This window comes from Triturus cristatus, chromosome 1_1, assembly GCF_964204655.1.
Source record: "Triturus cristatus chromosome 1_1, aTriCri1.1, whole genome shotgun sequence".
Classification (NCBI taxonomy): Eukaryota; Metazoa; Chordata; class Amphibia; order Caudata; family Salamandridae; genus Triturus; species Triturus cristatus.
Genome location: NC_140579.1, coordinates 1,277,152,728 through 1,277,169,294, shown reverse-complemented (window position 1 = coordinate 1,277,169,294; position 16,567 = coordinate 1,277,152,728). Strand labels below are relative to the sequence as shown.

At 36.1% G+C, this 16,567-nt stretch overlaps 1 protein-coding gene across 1 annotated transcript; it reads right to left on the bottom strand.

Annotated features, from left to right (window-relative positions):
* Nucleotides 1-405: 405 nt before the first annotated feature.
* LOC146871952 (uncharacterized) lies at nt 406-15,906 on the bottom strand. Its single transcript, XM_085599802.1, has 4 exons — nt 14,973-15,906; nt 3,657-4,094; nt 1,342-1,557; nt 406-765 (listed from the first exon to the last, which is right to left on the bottom strand). Exons 2-4 carry the CDS (start codon nt 4,092-4,094, stop codon nt 508-510), a joined length of 912 nt encoding a protein of 303 aa, XP_085455928.1. The 5' UTR covers nt 14,973-15,906; the 3' UTR covers nt 406-507.
* Between the last annotated feature and the right edge of the window lie 661 nt (nt 15,907-16,567).

The following is a 16,567-nucleotide window of genomic DNA, read 5'->3' as shown; positions in this document are numbered from 1 at the left end:
GAGATAGAAATAGATAGTGATGTAGTGACAGAGTGAGTTAGTGAGCTACAGAGAGTGATTTGTTTAAGTAGTGTTTCCCAATTAAGCAATATACTTGTACACAAAGATGTATATACATTAACATAGCGCAATATAGAGTGACAAATCTATAGCTAAAATTTTACACACACACAGAGCTATCGACTCACATACTGATGTATTCATACATCCATAGCTTAGAAGTAGATACTTAGCAGTAGTGTGTGTAATATTTATCTGAGTGTTGCGAAGGGCAGTTTATTGCATGTAATACATACATATTTGGTAATATGTACGTCTACATCTTCAATGTATGCCTATTTATGTATATATGCATGTATAGTTGACCCCAAATTTATTTGTTTCTTGTAATCCATGAGTAATGAAGCCTGTTTATCTGCTTTTATTATAGAAATTTTTGTATATACATTGTTAACAAATTTTTCAAACTTTACATTTGTGTTATGTTTAAAAGATTCGTTTGTAAGATTATTCGACAATTTCTAGAATGCATCCATTTCTAAATATAACATTTAAAGTTGTTGGTAAATGATGCATGAGAGTTTCTGAAAAATCTTCTACGTCTGTTGGAATATTGAGGTAGTCCATTAAAATAGTATTTTCGATGTCCATGGATTTGAAATGTTCATTGTCTTGTATTTGTACCGTTATGGTACTTTTTTCCTGTGTAGTATTTTCAATTCCATATATAGTAATGGTCATTTTTTCCAAAGGTGGTTCTATTATCTGCAAAGTAAAACAGAATTGTTACTAGAGGCATATAGTGTGCATTAAGTTTATATTTAGTTTTTGGAGTAGTATAGATGTTAAGTGATATAGAAAGCGATAGATATAAAGAGAGAGAGTGAGGTAGTGAGTTTGAGAGTGAGTGAGTTAATTTTTTTGATGGATATAGTGAATTTGTGATGAATTGAGATAGAGAGTGAGTTAGTAATAGAGTGATGTAGTGATGTTTGGAGAGAGAAATCTTGTAAGATAGTGAGGTAGTGAGTTAGAGTGCAGTATTGAGATAGCACTAGATATTGAGTGAGAGAGTGAGTTATAGAGAGTGAGTAGTGTATATTTTGAGTGAGGCATTGAAAGTGAGAGTGTGAAGGAGTGAGATAGAAAGTAATGGAGCGATGTAGTGATATAGAGTGAGAGTGAAGTTATGATGTAGTGACATGGAGGCATTGATATATACATAGATAGTTATCCATACATATAGACAGACACCTAAAAACATACACAGATGCGCATACACTGAGCTACACACATAATGACCCACACAGGTATACAATGTAAACAAGATTTTGCACTTACTTCTATATGTGTATTGTGAGTAGTATTTAACATTTTTTCATTATTAAATTCGTGGACGGTCAAGTGTGTCATTCTCACATAATTTCCAAGTGTAATTGGGAATTCCGTTGCATTTCTCCACAATGTTATTTTAACAGAGTCTGTCGTGTCAATAAGTGTAATGGATTTTAATTTTGTTTCTTGTCCTGCGATAAAAATGTTTTTAGTTTCTTCTTCCTGTGAAATAAAGCAAATATAATTATTACTTTTTGTATATCTAGTTTTAGTATAACAGAGTGCGGTGCAGACAGAGTGCGGTGCAGACAGAGTGCGGTGCAGACAGAGTGCGGTGCAGATAGAGTGCGGTGCAGATAGAGTGCGGTGCAGATAGAGTGCGGTGCAGATAGAGTGCGGTGTAAAGAGAATGTGTTGAAGACAGTGTGGTGTATAGAGAGTGTGTGGAATAGAGATTTGTGCCGAAAGAGGGTGGTGCAGATAGTGTATGAAGAGAGTGTGTTTAAGAGAGTTTTGTGATGCGAGTGTGGTTAATAGAGTGTGTTTGTAAGATTGTTTTGGAGAGCGGGTGTGGGGAAGAGAGCGGGTGTGGGGAAGAGAGCGTGTCTGGGGAAGAGAGCGTGTCTGGGGAAGAGAGCGTGTGTGGGGAAGAGAGCGGGTGTGGGGAAGAGAGCGGGTGTGGGGAAGAGAGCGGGTGTGGGGAAGAGAGCGGGTGTGGGGAAGAGAGCGGGTGTGGGGAAGAAAGCGGGTGTGGGGAAGAGAGCGGGTGTGGGGAAGAGAGCATGTGTGGGGAAGAGAGCGTGTGTGGGGAAGAGAGCGGGTATGGGGAAGAGAGCGGGTCTGGGGAAGAGAGCAGGTCTGGGGAAGAGAGCAGGTTTGGGGAAGAGAGCAGGTCTGGGGAAGAGTGCCTTTTTGGTGAAGAGTGGGTGTGGGGTATAGTTTTGGAAGAGAGTGTTGTGCATGAGAGAGTTTTGTGATGCGAGTGTGGTTAATAGAGTCTGTTTGTAAGATTGTTTTGGAGAGCGGGTGTGGGGAAGAGAGGGGGTGTGGGGAAGAGATCGTATGTGGGGAAGAGAGCGTGTGTGTGGAAGAGAGCGTGTGTGGGGAAGAGAGCGTGTGTGGGGAAGAGAGCGTGTGTGGGGAAGAGAGCGGGTGTGGGGAAGAGAGCGGGTGTGGGGAAGAGAGTGGCTGTGGGGAAGAGAGCGGGTGTGGGGAAGAGAGCGGTTGTGGGGAAGAGAGCGGGTGTGGGGAAGAGAGCGTGTGTGGGGAAGAGAGCGGGTATGGGGAAGAGAGCGGGTCTGGGGAAGAGAGCAGGTCTGGGGAAGAGAGCAGGTGTGGGGAAGAGAGCAGGTCTGGGGAAGAGCGCCTCTTTGGGGAAGAGTGGGTGTGGGGTATAGTTTTGGAAGAGAGTGTTGTGCATGAGAGAGTTTTGTGATGAGAGTGTGGTTAATAGAGTCTGTTTGTAAGATTGTTTTGGAGAGCGGGTGTGGGGAAGAGAGGGGGTGTGGGGAAGAGAGCGTCTGTGGGGAAGAGAGCGTGTGTGGGGAAGAGAGCGGGTGTGGGGAAGAGAGCGGGTGTGGGGAAGAGAGCGGGTGTGGGGAAGAGAGCAGGTGTGGGGAAGAGAGCTGGTGTGGGGAAGAGAGCGGGTGTGGGGAAGAGAGCGGTTGTGGAGAAGAGAACGTGTGTGGTGAAGAGAGCAGGTATGGGGAAGAGAGCGGGTATGATGAAGAGAGCAGGTCTGGGGAAGAGAGCAGGTCTGGGGAACAGCGCCTTTTTGGGGAAGAGTGGATGTGGGGTATAGTTTTGGAAGAGAGTGTTGTGCATGAGAGATTTTTGTGATGCGAGTGTGGTTAATAGAGTCTGTTTGTAAGATTGTTTTGGAGAGCGGGTGTGGGGAAGAGAGGGGGTGTGGGGAAGAGATCGTATGTGGGGAAGAGAGCATGTGTGGGGAAGAGAGCGTGTGTGGGGAAGAGAGGGGGTGTGGGGAAGAGAGCGTGTGTGGGGAAGAGAGTGGGTGTGGGGAAGAGAGCGGGTGTGAGGGAAGAGAGCGGGTGTGGGGAAGAGAGCGGGTATGGGGAAGCGAGCGGGTACGTGGAAGAGAGCGGGTATGGGGAAGAGAGCAGGTGTGTGGAAGAGAGCAGGACTGGGGAAGAGAGCATTTTTGGGGAAGAGTGGGTGTGGGGTATAGTTTTGGAAGAGAGTGTTGTGCATAGAGAGTTTTTTTTTTTTTTGCTGAGTGTGTGTTCTGTTGACTGTGCGAGTCTAGAATATTGTAACAAGTTTAATGTTTTTCTAAATTTATATGTTACTTATAAACTTACCTCTGATATAGTCCCCGATATGGTCATTAATGTCCGTAACTTTGCTTCTCGGATTGTTTTAATAGGTGATATTGGTGGAGCTGGTGGCTCTAGTATGTTTTGCGCTTCTTGTAGGATTTCACTTGGAAGCGTTAAAGGCAGCATCCTAGATATTTTGGTATGTTTCGTTAATAGAACAACATTGTTTTTGGCTAGGAAATTCCTTATAATAATTCCATTCCCTATTTTTGTTTGATTGAAAAAATTGTCGTTATAGCATGTGGCTTTAATAGAACCACTTTCATCTGCTAGTGCTAGGTGGTACAAGATTTTGTTTTCTTGCTTTGCATTGCGGTAGTGTGTTTTCTGCGAACATGTTACAATATTTGCTCTTATAGCCTTTTGAAAAGGTTTGCTCTCTTGTTGTTTCCCCATCTTAATTTCTTGTATCGAAATCATCTGAAATGAGAATAAATTGTGAGTATATATTTCCGAATTAACTGTTTAAATTGTTACGGTATTCCAAACTAATGAATTCAATTTTAAAGCCTGCTTACTAAATAGAGAGAGTTATTTAATAAGAAAGAGTGAAGTAGATACGAGAGTGAGGTAGTAATAGAAATCGAGATTGATGTATTGAAAGCCTGATGTAGTGAGGGTGAGTAATGTTGTGAGGTTGTGAAATAGAAACAGAGAGTGATGTTGTGAGGTAGTAAGAGAGTGAGTTATTGAAAGTGAGATTGTAATTTTTTCAATGCGCTAGAAATATTGAGATAGTGAGATATTGAGAGAGTGATGTAGTGTGTTAGAGAGAGTGAAGTTGTAAGGTAGCGAGATAGATAGTGTATTCGAGAGTAAGTGATGTAGTGTATGTTTGCGAGAGTGACTTTTGATATAGTGAGGTAGTGAGAGTGAAATAGTGAAATATAAATGGCTAGAGTGATGTTGTGAGATAGTGACTTATTGAGTGAGAAAGTTAAGTTGTGAGATATTATGTTAGAGAGTGCCGTAGTGAGAGAGTGATGTATTGTGATATATTGAGGTATTGAGTGATATAGTTAGTGTATGTAGAGTTATTGTGATGCTGTGCTATATAGAGAGTTGAGCAGTGAGGTAGAGAGTGGAGGTAGAGAGAGTGATTTAGCTCGTGAAAGAGAGTGAAGTAGTGTGAGAGAGAGAGTGAGGTGGTGAGGGAGTCGGGTAGTGAGATTTTTTTGGCGAGAGAGTGAAGTAGTGATAGAGAGAGAGCCAATTACACATATATATAGACCCATAGAGACAGAGCCACACACAGACACAAAGTCTATCATTCAGACACACATACAGAGCAGGCCATAATGACACAGCTATATACACAGAGAGCTACCAATACATATACAGAGCTACAGACATACACATACAGAGCCACAGACTTACACACATACAAACTCACGTAACACACATAGTAAGCCAGCCACATAAAGATACTGAGCCGATAATACACACATATATACACAACATGCTTTTTAAATTGGTACCCATAAGGCTTTGTGATCACTATAATATGACTCTAATATGCCATAGTTTCTTATGTGTACATTAGTATAGATATGATCTAATGTTGATTTGTAGTCAGTTGTATATTGTGTGATTATTTGCTGACATTGAAATTCGTTTAGCATATATTGTAATAGTAGTACTGTGTTTTGTGTTTCTTGTGTTAAATCTATGTTGAAGTCACCCATTATTATGTAGTTATATTCAGGGTAAAAGTTTAATATGCTACTTAAAACTTTTAAAAGTGTTTGTATATGTACATGTGGAGGCTTGTATAGCATTACAAATAAGTAGTTGCAATTGTTAAGATGTTGAGTAAAATGTAGAATATCAATTTCGTGTTGTGTTTCATATATTGGCAGTAAGTTAATATTTTTTCGGTAGTAAATTGCTATTCCATGCTTAGTTTGGTGATGGTGGAATTTATCAAATATTAAAAGATGGTACTGTTCTATCAAGAAAGTATTGCTATCCGATGTTCTAGTTGTGTTTATTTCAGTAAAGCATAGAATATCAGCATTCATTATATTGGTGTCTGATTTTAGTGCTGTGTAATTTTTTTGCAGTGATCGTATATTATGTACAATGATATTACACATTTCGTTATAGGTAAATAATTGAGGAACAGACATTTGCAATTGCATATTTGTCCTTAATCTGCCCATTTCTTCATGTACTTTAGAATGGACAACAATTTTCTCCTGCTGAAAGTTTTTAATATAGATGTTACCTAAGGATCTGGCTCTGCTTAAAGCTACATAATGCATATGATGGATTTTGCTATTGTTAAAATGTATGTAAAGTGGTTCAATTGTTTCTCCTTGTGTTCTGTGTATAGTACGTGCAGAGGATTGGCGTAGGGGAAATTGTTTGCGTATAATTGTGATAAATCTTTGTGTAAATTGAAAGTGCCGTGTTATAGCATGTATTGGTGTCCAATGAGGCAAAATGTTAGTTGTATACATGTGTTTATTTTCTAGCCTTGTACTTTTACCAACATTTTCTTTATCAAAATTAATCCATACTACAGTAGGGCTGTTATTTATTGCTTCTACAAATTCAACTATACCTGTCGCACCATTTGTCAAACCATCATTTACATTAATATTGGAAGTTATATCATATCGTAATTTTAAGGCAATGTGTACTATAAATGGCAGTCCCATGGTTTTAGTTGCATTTGTAGGTAACTGAGCTAATATTTTCTTTTTCACAATTTCACTTAAGTCTGCTGCTACTGTATCTATGGCTGTTGCCGTGTAGACAGGATAGTTTAATATGTGTTGTAATAAAACTTCACTATTAATGTTATCAACCTCTTTGTTTGTTGGCATAATATAAGGAATAGTTTTGCTAATGGTTATTGGTGGTTCTAATTCTCGTGTTTGTATCTGTATTATATCTGCATCATTGTGTTTCCCTTCTCTTAATCTGTTTAGTAGTTCTGCAAATGGCAAGTCATTTAGCTGTCGCATAATTTTTGTTAACTCAAATAACTTAAAATGTTCTTGCCATAGATTAGTACTTACTGGTCTGTATGAATGCCTGGGGTTTTCAAAAATGTACGTGTCAAAAACTGGTTTCAATTGATAAAAATCTCCAATTGCTAATATAGATATCCCACCAAAAGGGAGATTGGACATTTTTATTTCTTGTAATCTATTATGTATGAAATTAAATAAATTAGCCCCTACCATTGATATCTCATCAATTGTTAGCAATTTAAGATGCATTAACTCGTTTTGTAGTGTACTCCTGCTCTCATGAGTTAGTGGTTTATGAGTTAGTGTTTGTGAAACTGGTATTTTAAACGTACTATGTAGTGTTTTTCCATGAATATTATGTGCTGCTTTGCCTGTAGGAGCTGTAAGCAGTACATATATGTTGTCTGGATTTTCCCCTGCTCTAGTATTGTAGTATCGTAGTAATGTTTGGTAAAGTGCTGTAATAAGGAAACTTTTACCTACTCCTGCACCACCTGTACAAAATGTGTAGCAGGGTTCTTCTTTTGTTTTTATCCAATTTAAGTGATGGTATATAAAGTTAAGTTGCTCATTTGTCAGATTTTGCATTATGTTGTTATACTGTTCATTTGGCATTAAATTATTGGTTATTGCTTCTTCAATACTTGTACTTCTAATGCCTAAATCGAATGATAAGTCATATAGTAATTGTTCATTAACTGGAATTTGAGGATATATGTTGTCATCTGTATTCATATCTGTTTGGGGTAGAATCAATGGTTCTACTGTAATGTTTTCAGTCTCAATGTTTTTTAGTGTTTTATTATATCTATTATGGTGAAAGTCAACAGTGCTTTTAATTTCTAAATAGCGTTCATAATATGTTTTTTTGTGGCCAATTATTAGATGTTCTACTCTCCATGGATAATAAAGCATTATCAATTCGCGATAGTAATTTTCAGAGTCATTTTTTTCGTTAAATCTACAATAGCGAATTATTTTAGGGTTTTTCCGTTTTATATATTCATTTTCTATTATTTCTTCTTGTATATTAATTGTAAGTTCTTCCTCATCTGAGCTATAAAAGTTATTTTCTGCTAGAAAATTGTCATGGTCTGTTTCTTGTTTCCCTTTTTTTTTTTTTTTCTTCTCATCATACCTAGATGCATAGTCAGCTAATGTACAGGTTTCTAAATTTTCTGGCCATTTGCTGTACTTTACCATAATATTTTCAAATTGTATTTTATGAGAAGTATCTGGCAATAAATTAATAGTCTCCATATCTTTTAATAAGTATGTACGCTTTTCTGGTGGGCTTGTATTAATGAATACAAAAGAGCGCGAACTTTTCCGTAATGGAATTTGAAGTATAAGATAAGCTGCCTCTTGTGCACTTATTTCAGTACAGTTTAAGAATTTGTTACCTATATGCTTAAGTTGATCTTTTATGCTAGGATTGTGATATACTTCTTTTGCAGCTTGTGCAATTATTCTGCTCATCCCACGTCGAGATTTACTAATATATGAAACAATATATACAGCACATGCATATGCATCTAAGATGTATTGGATATCAATATTTGCTTGCCATGCTTGTAAAATGGTAGTATTGTAGTTATTTATAAAGCATTCAGATGGTGCTCTTTTGAGAAAAATTGTTTTTTTCCCTATTATTGACTGTATACACAATAGATACTGTTTTAAATTTAGTTGCATTGTATTTAAGAACTCATCAAAAGTATAACTTTGGAAGTCTTGTGTGTTCATAGTTAGATGTATTAGTTCAATTTGTTGAAGGAGTTCTTGATTAGTTTTGTCTAGTTCTAATTGCTCTAATATATAAGTTTCAGGCATGGGATATTTTGGGTATTGATATTTGCATGTTCTTTTATGCTTGATCCTGCAATTTTTTGTATGCCCATGCCTTTGGAGGGGTATTAAAGGCTCTATGTTTGGATCTTGTGTCTTTGCACATGTTATATACTTATTTATAAAAGTAATAACTTCATTGAGCTCAGAATTTTCATATTGTGGTGCATTTTCTATCCATATTATAGCATGTATATGTGGTGATCCCCGTTGTTGGAATTCTACTCTATAAAAGAAATCTAAAATTTTGCCAATTGGGTTACTTTCATGTAATAAAATACAATTAAATAGCTTTCTAACCTGAAAATCAAAATGCCTTGCACATGTAATGGGATTTTGTTGGATTAATGTGCATTTTGTTTCCCATGACATACTTGCAAATTCTTCTTTTGTACATTCTTTTTTTTTCTCTGTGCGTAATAAGATATTGATTAAATGATACCATTTTGTTTCTGCAGCTGACAAAGTTAAAAAAAAAGTTGGTATTCCCAATTGTCTTATCATAGCAAATAGGTCTTTTTTGCATTGCTCCCAATATGGTGGTGAACTACGTATAGTCTTTAGTATTTTGTACCCCTCATTATATTGGAGAATACTGTTTAATTTTTCTTTTATGTCTTTTGCAGTTATAACTTTACCATTATTAAAGTATTTCCTAAGTGAGATGTATATTTTGCTATGTATTTGTTTTATACGTAATTTAGCCAATTTAAAGAAAACATTTGTTATAGACTTTGCTACTCTTTGATCATGACTTCTTAATTCCCATTGACATATAGTGCTATAATGTATTGGTACATGCCTTTCTTTATTAGTTGGTCTTCGCTTTCCGCAAAATATTGTAGGGAAAGCTAAATATTCTGAATCTATATCTTCATATAGACCTCTTGGTGTGTTATGGTCTGCAGGTGCTAAATTTAAAATATTTATGTTTTCTGTAGTTATTGTTTCATTAGTTAGCATAGTATCTAAATTTCCTGTGCCAATGTTGTCTTCAGAATCTGATGTATTATTTGTATCTGAAGTGTCATTACAAGGTGGTATATTTGGCGCTGTATATTCCCAATCAGGATTAAGGGTAACTCCATATTCTTTGAACATACTGCTATTAGTTGCTAGATATAGAGCTGCATGTTTTACTTTATTTGGGCGAACATTTTCAAAATGGGTAAAAGATTTATAACTTAATTTTCTTTTCAATTTAATGGGAATGGTCATGTTATCATTGATTTGCCTTGGTAAAACAGTAATAGTTCTCATAACATCTGCAGGTACATTAACTACTGCACCTGAGAGACATTTTTGGAATCCGCGTGGTAGTGTTCTAATTTGTACAAAAGGGATTCTGGGTGCTACTAATCTTTCTTCTAAATTATGCAAGTGTAAGGCTGCTGGGATATCCGGAAATGACATTTTATTATAAATAGAACAAGGCGGTATTTTTTTTTTAGTAATATAGCTATAACATGTTTTACATATCTCATCTGTTTGTAGTTCACTAATGTTACATGTTATGAATTTTTCGTTATTTCTAATATTGTTTGTTTTTTGCAAGTTTTGCTTATGCCACAATTGATTGCAAATAGTGCAAGCATACTCTGGACCATAGGTTATTTGGGCATGAAAGTCATTAATTATGCTGTTTGTTCTTTGTAACCTTTGATTAATATCTGTGCTATGTGTATTATCTGTTTTTGGCGTACGTTTTCTTTTTCTTGTATTTAGCTGAACTTCTATTGTACTACTTTGTACAGCATCACTATGTGTAAATGTGTCTGTTCCCACATTGGTATTGCTATTTTGTACATTAGAATGTACAATTTTTTTGGGGGGGGGTGTTCACTGTGTTCAAATTTGCATCTTCTACTTGTATGTTTGTTGTTGGCATATGGGTTAATGCATTAGAAGCTATCTTTGTTTTATGAACATATAATTTTTTGAAACTTCATTTTACCTTTGCTGTGGTTTTTTTGCGTTGCCTTAAGTGAAGCTTGCATAATTATGTTTATTTTCACTGGTGTTAGTTGTAAAGTAACAGTTTGTGAATGGGTTAGTATTTCTTTATCAACTACCTTTCTAATGTAATCTATCAGTCCATCAATAGTTTCAATTCGTATAGCAAAACATGTTCCATTTGGATGTGGTATAGCATTTTTATCTTGGCTATGCGAATGAAATGTAAAATATGCATCAAGAGTTTTAAATACAGAAATTGCATAGTTTCCTATACCTATTAATCCACCAGTGTCATCATTAATAGTTGAAGCTATTGTTGTTAAAAATTTGTCATTCCTAAGTAGTTCTTTTTCCGGGATTCTGCTTTGAAATTCTTTTTTAAGCTTTATAGAATATATTATGCTATTGTGGCATATGTAATTTGGTAAATTATGTTGCTCACAATCATCTGTATTTAGCGCGTGCATTTCTGTATTTAAAGCATCTGCAAGATCCATAATGTTACGTAAATCTAAAGTATTCCAAGTAGATGCTGGTTTACAGTGGTTATGGATAATAGCAAATACAGTATTTGTTAGATTTTTCGAATTTGGTGATATCTTATTAATATTGATCTCTTCTGGCTTTTTTTGTGTTATATTGAAAGTATGTGTTTGTTGTGTTGCTTGTGTTAAAATATTAGCATTGATGTTGATATTGCCAGTGTTTTTTACTGTTTTTGGCAATATGCTATTGGGTATACTTTCTGGGACTAATAATGTATTACTTTCAGTAATACAGATATCTGTACGATGGCTATTATCTTCATATGTGTTTGTATGTAAATTTGTATCTGATGTATGTTGTTTGGGATGTATGTTTATATGTGTGAGTGTTTTCTTAACGATATCTGCATATGTGTTTGCAGTAGTACTCTTCTGTGGTATACTATTACATTGTGGTATACTTATGTTACTGCTATTAGTTGTAGACAGTGTTTTAGGTGTTTCGGTAAGAGTACTTGGATATGTTGTAGTACTAATCTTATTTAATGATGTGGATGGCTGTTCTATATTTTGCAAATGGCTATTAAGTATTTTAATGTTGTTTTTGGCTGCTTGTATACGTGTTTGAAATGCGTGTGTAAAAAAATTACTACATGCCTCAGTCGAATGCACATAAATATTTTTAACTGGGACTGTAGTCATATTTTTTTCATTAGTGAGTATGTGTTTTTGTAGCGATTCTTTTTTAATTGTACTTATATGTATAGGAGTTAATTCATATGCTACACAATTACAATTGGGGGACTTAAGACTTTGTGCAAGTTTTGTAATGTAGTCTATAAGTTCATAAAATGCCATTTGTATAGTAATACATGTGCCATTTGGGTGAGGCATCCCTGTGTTGTCACGGCTATGTGAGTCAAATACATAATATGTATTGTTATTATTTACAATGGATATAACATAAATATCCATGCAAAGTAAAACACCAGAATGCAAATCTAGCGCTGCTTTTAATACTGTTTGCATATTTGGGGAAGATGGCTCAAAATGTGTCAATATGTCTCCATAAGAAGGTTCTTTAAGTTTAAGTGCATATATTAATGTATTGTGTTGTATAAAATTAGGTAAATCGTCAGGGTGCATAAGCTGTTGTTTATTAATGGAATGCATATTTTATATAAAGCATCACCTAAGTCCATAATGTAATGTAAATCTTCTATGGTCCATGTATTTGCATTTTTGCAATAGTTGTGTATAATTGCAATTGTGCTATTTGGCAAACATTGTTTGCCTCTTGAATTACCAGAAAATCGAACATTACCCTGATGATAATCAGCCTGCAGTACCCTTTTCATATTTATTATTACAGTAAGTTTCCTATAATATGGTTGGACAAAAACTATAGTGTGCAGGTTAGAATTGTACACTATGTATTCCCTCAGTGTGTAGAGAAACCAAATATTAAGTAACTGGTTTTAATATGGTACCTTGAATAGGAATTAACAATCTATGCTGTTATGCTAAAATATGTGCCTGTGTTACGCTACAGTTTTTGAAAGCGAATAAATGTATATTCCATGTATGTATTTTGTCTTTGTTTATCTCTACTTCGATCTTATATATCTCTATATATATATATATAGATATATCGACCTATCTGTATAAATATATATCTCTATACCTATATATATATCTATATATATTAATATACATATATAGATAGATAGATAGGGATAGATATAGATTGAGACCGACTAAGATATTGTAGATAAAGTTTTAACCAAATTCAATTTTTACGTAAATCAACTTTTTTTACACAAAGTCTACATAATATTTACTTAACTACTACAACACTTTTCCTATTGTGATTGATTGTGTATGTTTTTAGCGTAATTATGAAAAAGTTTTCACTTTATAAGATTATCATATATATATATATATATATATATATATATATATATATATATATATATATATATATATATATATATATATATATATATATATATATATATATATATATATATATATATATATATTACCTACTGGCGGTCGCCAGTAGGTAGTTATAGTTAGGACCCCTGTTCCATAGGAAATCCGCAACATTCTATTTTGAATAACTTTGGCGCCGGTCGATGAATCCTCGCGAATTTCTCAAAATAGGTGGGGCGCTACGCTCCGCTCCTACCCTGAAAGTCTCGGGGGGATACGTCAAGCGGGGGCTGAGATAAAAGGGGGGTCCCAAAACGCGTTTTTCCCATGCATTTTTCCATAGGACCTTTAGAACGAGCTACAGCCCGAATGGCTGAACAGAATTACTAGAAATTTGGCAGAGAGGTAGTCCCTATGTCAAGGAAGTGCCTTTTGTAGGTTTGGTGTAAATCTGTTCAGTAGATTCTGAGAAAATAGCCTTTAAATCAATATATATATCTGAGCCCGCTTACGGTACGCTTACCGTACGCTTACGGTAAGCTTACGGTACGCGTACGGTGGCGTGCGCGAGCGCGATTCTGATTGGCTGTTAGATCTTAGTAAACATTCGAATCGGCCGAAACCAGGAAGCGGCGGCCGCCATTTTGTGTGTTTCACTCAGAAAAAAAAGAGTGAAAACAAGAAAAGGGGGCAATGAGGAGAGTTACAGACCCCCTTACATTTGTGAGGGGGTCAAAGAAGGACAGAAAAGTACAAAGAAAACATTTATGGATTTTAAAAAAAATCACGGGGTACGCGTACGGTAAGCTTACGGTAAGCGTACGGTAGAAAAAAAAAATAAAAAAATAAATGAAATTCAGATTTAAGTGTTTAGATATTAGGGGGCTCTAAAAAGAGCCGTTGTGTTTATGAAATGATTGTCCTCCATGTGCGCACGGTGCGCGAAGCGCATCGTGCGTACATGGCCCATCTAGCGTAACGTGGGCACGCGGTGCGCGTAGCGCACCGCGTGCCCACCGTGCGTGCACGGCACTAACTGCGTAAAGTGGGCGCGCGGTGCGCGAAGCGCACCGCGTGCTTACTGTGCGCGCACGGTGCGTGAAGCGCACCGTGCGCCTACGGAACGAACTGCGTTAAGTGGGCGCGCACGCCACGAATGGCGTAAAGTAACTTAGCATTTAAAAAACCGTACAAATTCACTGAAAAAACCATAGGTTTCACACACGTTATAGTTAGGAATTAGCATTTAAAAAACCTTGCAAATTCACTGAAAAAACCATAGGTTTCACACATGTTATAGTTAGCGGAAATTTTACTGATAAAAAACCAGTGAAATTCCCCCGTTATAGTTAGTGTAGGCAACTATAACTCACGCGACCGCAATCTTCTGCTGATGACATATGTGTCTTTATGAAAAAAAAATATTTGAAATATATGTATAGCTAAAAATGTATGGAAGAAGACATGGGCAAATAAGTGTCTAAATACAGTATTAGCATCAGCAGAGGATTGCGGTCGCGTGAGTTATAGTTGCCTACACTAACTATAACGGGGGAATTTCACTGGTTTTTTATCAGTAAAATTTCCGCTAACTATAACATGTGTGAAACCTATGGTTTTTTCAGTGAATATATATATATATATAAACGTTATCTCTAATTATGTATGTGGTTTTTTTTCTGTGTCAGACTGATTGAGAAGCTACTTCCTATATGTATACTACACGGTGAAAACAAGTGTTTAGTATTGTTACTGATAAGCTATTGGTAAAATTGTCTTTTGGTTTTTAGTAACTGTTTTAGCAGATGACTTGTTTATGAATTGTAAACAAATATGGTTTAGTGTTAAAAGATGTATTTTTCCTATTACCCCACAATTTTTGTTTGTTGCTATAGTTTTTGAGATATATAGCTATATGTTTCTTGATATTGATCTATCTATGTATATGTATATATATATATATAGATATATAAAACAATATCTAGAGAGTGGAAGTGAGTTCAAACGTGTATTTCCTATGTATCCTATACAGATCTTTTGCAACCACTGTTATTACAAGTACTTAGCTAAACATAATAGTTATGTACTTTTACCTCGATGTTGTTAAGTCAAGGAGTTAGCAGCGTGCGAGTTTGAGGGCAAGAATAGAAAATCTAGGAAAAAAGAAAACAAACATTAATAATAGCGTTAAATAATTGCACAATTTAAAATTTAGTCTTATTCAAAACATTAAAAGTATTGAATTAAAGTGTTTAATAGAGAAGGTGTATTGTTGAGCAAGTAGTAATACTGTACTACAGTATTAATATAGAATGTAGATAAGCTTCTATTAAAGATTGTGTATTACGGAGTATTAAAGTGTTGTGTGCATTAATGTGTAAGGACAGTTTTTGTGAATACAGAGTGCACCATGCTCTCTGCACCATGCGCTCTGCACCATGCTCTCTGCACTACGCTATCTGCACTATGCTCTGTGCACCATGCTCATAAGTGTGGTAGAGAGAGTGTGGTACAGAGAGCGTCATACAGAGAGCATCATACAGAGAGCGTCATACAGAGAGCGTCATACAGAATAGAGAGTAATTGAGAGAGTAATAGAGAGCATAATCCAGCGAGGTTATTAGAGAAATACAGAAAGAGTAATATAGAGAGGGTAATATAGAGAGGGTAATACAGAGAGGGCAATACAGAGAGGGCAATACAGAGAGGGCAAGGCGGAGAGGGCAAGGCGGAGAGGGCTAGGCGTAAAGGGCTACGTGGAGAGGGCTACGTGGAGAGGGCTACGTGGAGAGGGCTACGTGGAGAGGGCTAGGTGGAGAGGGCTAGGTGTAGATGGCTAGGTGTAGATGGCTATCAAACATAGTTAAGTCTGAACGTAGTGTGTTTTATTAACAACGTGTAAAGATGTATAGTCCATGTTGTGGTTGTAGCACATGGTGGTAATTCTTGTCCCTGTGTGTAAGAAAATTCTACTGTTATTAAAAGAGTAACAAAAAGCAATGGCAATGTACTAAAATGTAAAAAGGACTTTCCCTTGCTATGTATTAGCGTCAATTTTGTTAAAATGCATTGTATATTTGTAAGCGAAATTAGGAACTGCTCAGCTTGCTATAACCCTCTATTATATCACGAATTTCTCCAGATTAAATTGAAAATCAGTCTTACATTTAAAGTGAACGTGAACAAAGCATTTTTAAACGGATTTTATCTGATTGCACCATATACTGAGATATACTTTGCTTCGGCTATGGATTTGGTAAAGTACTTTAAAAAATTACGTTATTTCAATCCCAAAAAAACCCAGCATTGGCTGCCATTAAACTGCATTATGTGTCAGTTATGTGAAAATTTCTAGCGGACATTATTGCAGTGGATTGAGGGGGGAGGTGTGCTGTGCAATGAAATGGCACTAACATTAATGGCTGCTGCACAATTGATAATTAAAATGTACGTAAGTCGCTAAATTTTCCATGCAGTACATTTTAAATTTAAATTCTTCGTACTGTTCATGTTTTGTCTGTGCGAATGACATGGCACTAACATTATTGGCGGGAAGTAATTCCACAGTAATGTGTAAAGAGAGTTTGTGTGAAGACAGCGTGTAGTGTGTGTGTGTATATACTGTGTGTGTAGACGTTGTGTCTAAGCAGACTATGTATCTTAAACAGTATGGGAAAGTGTATGTAAC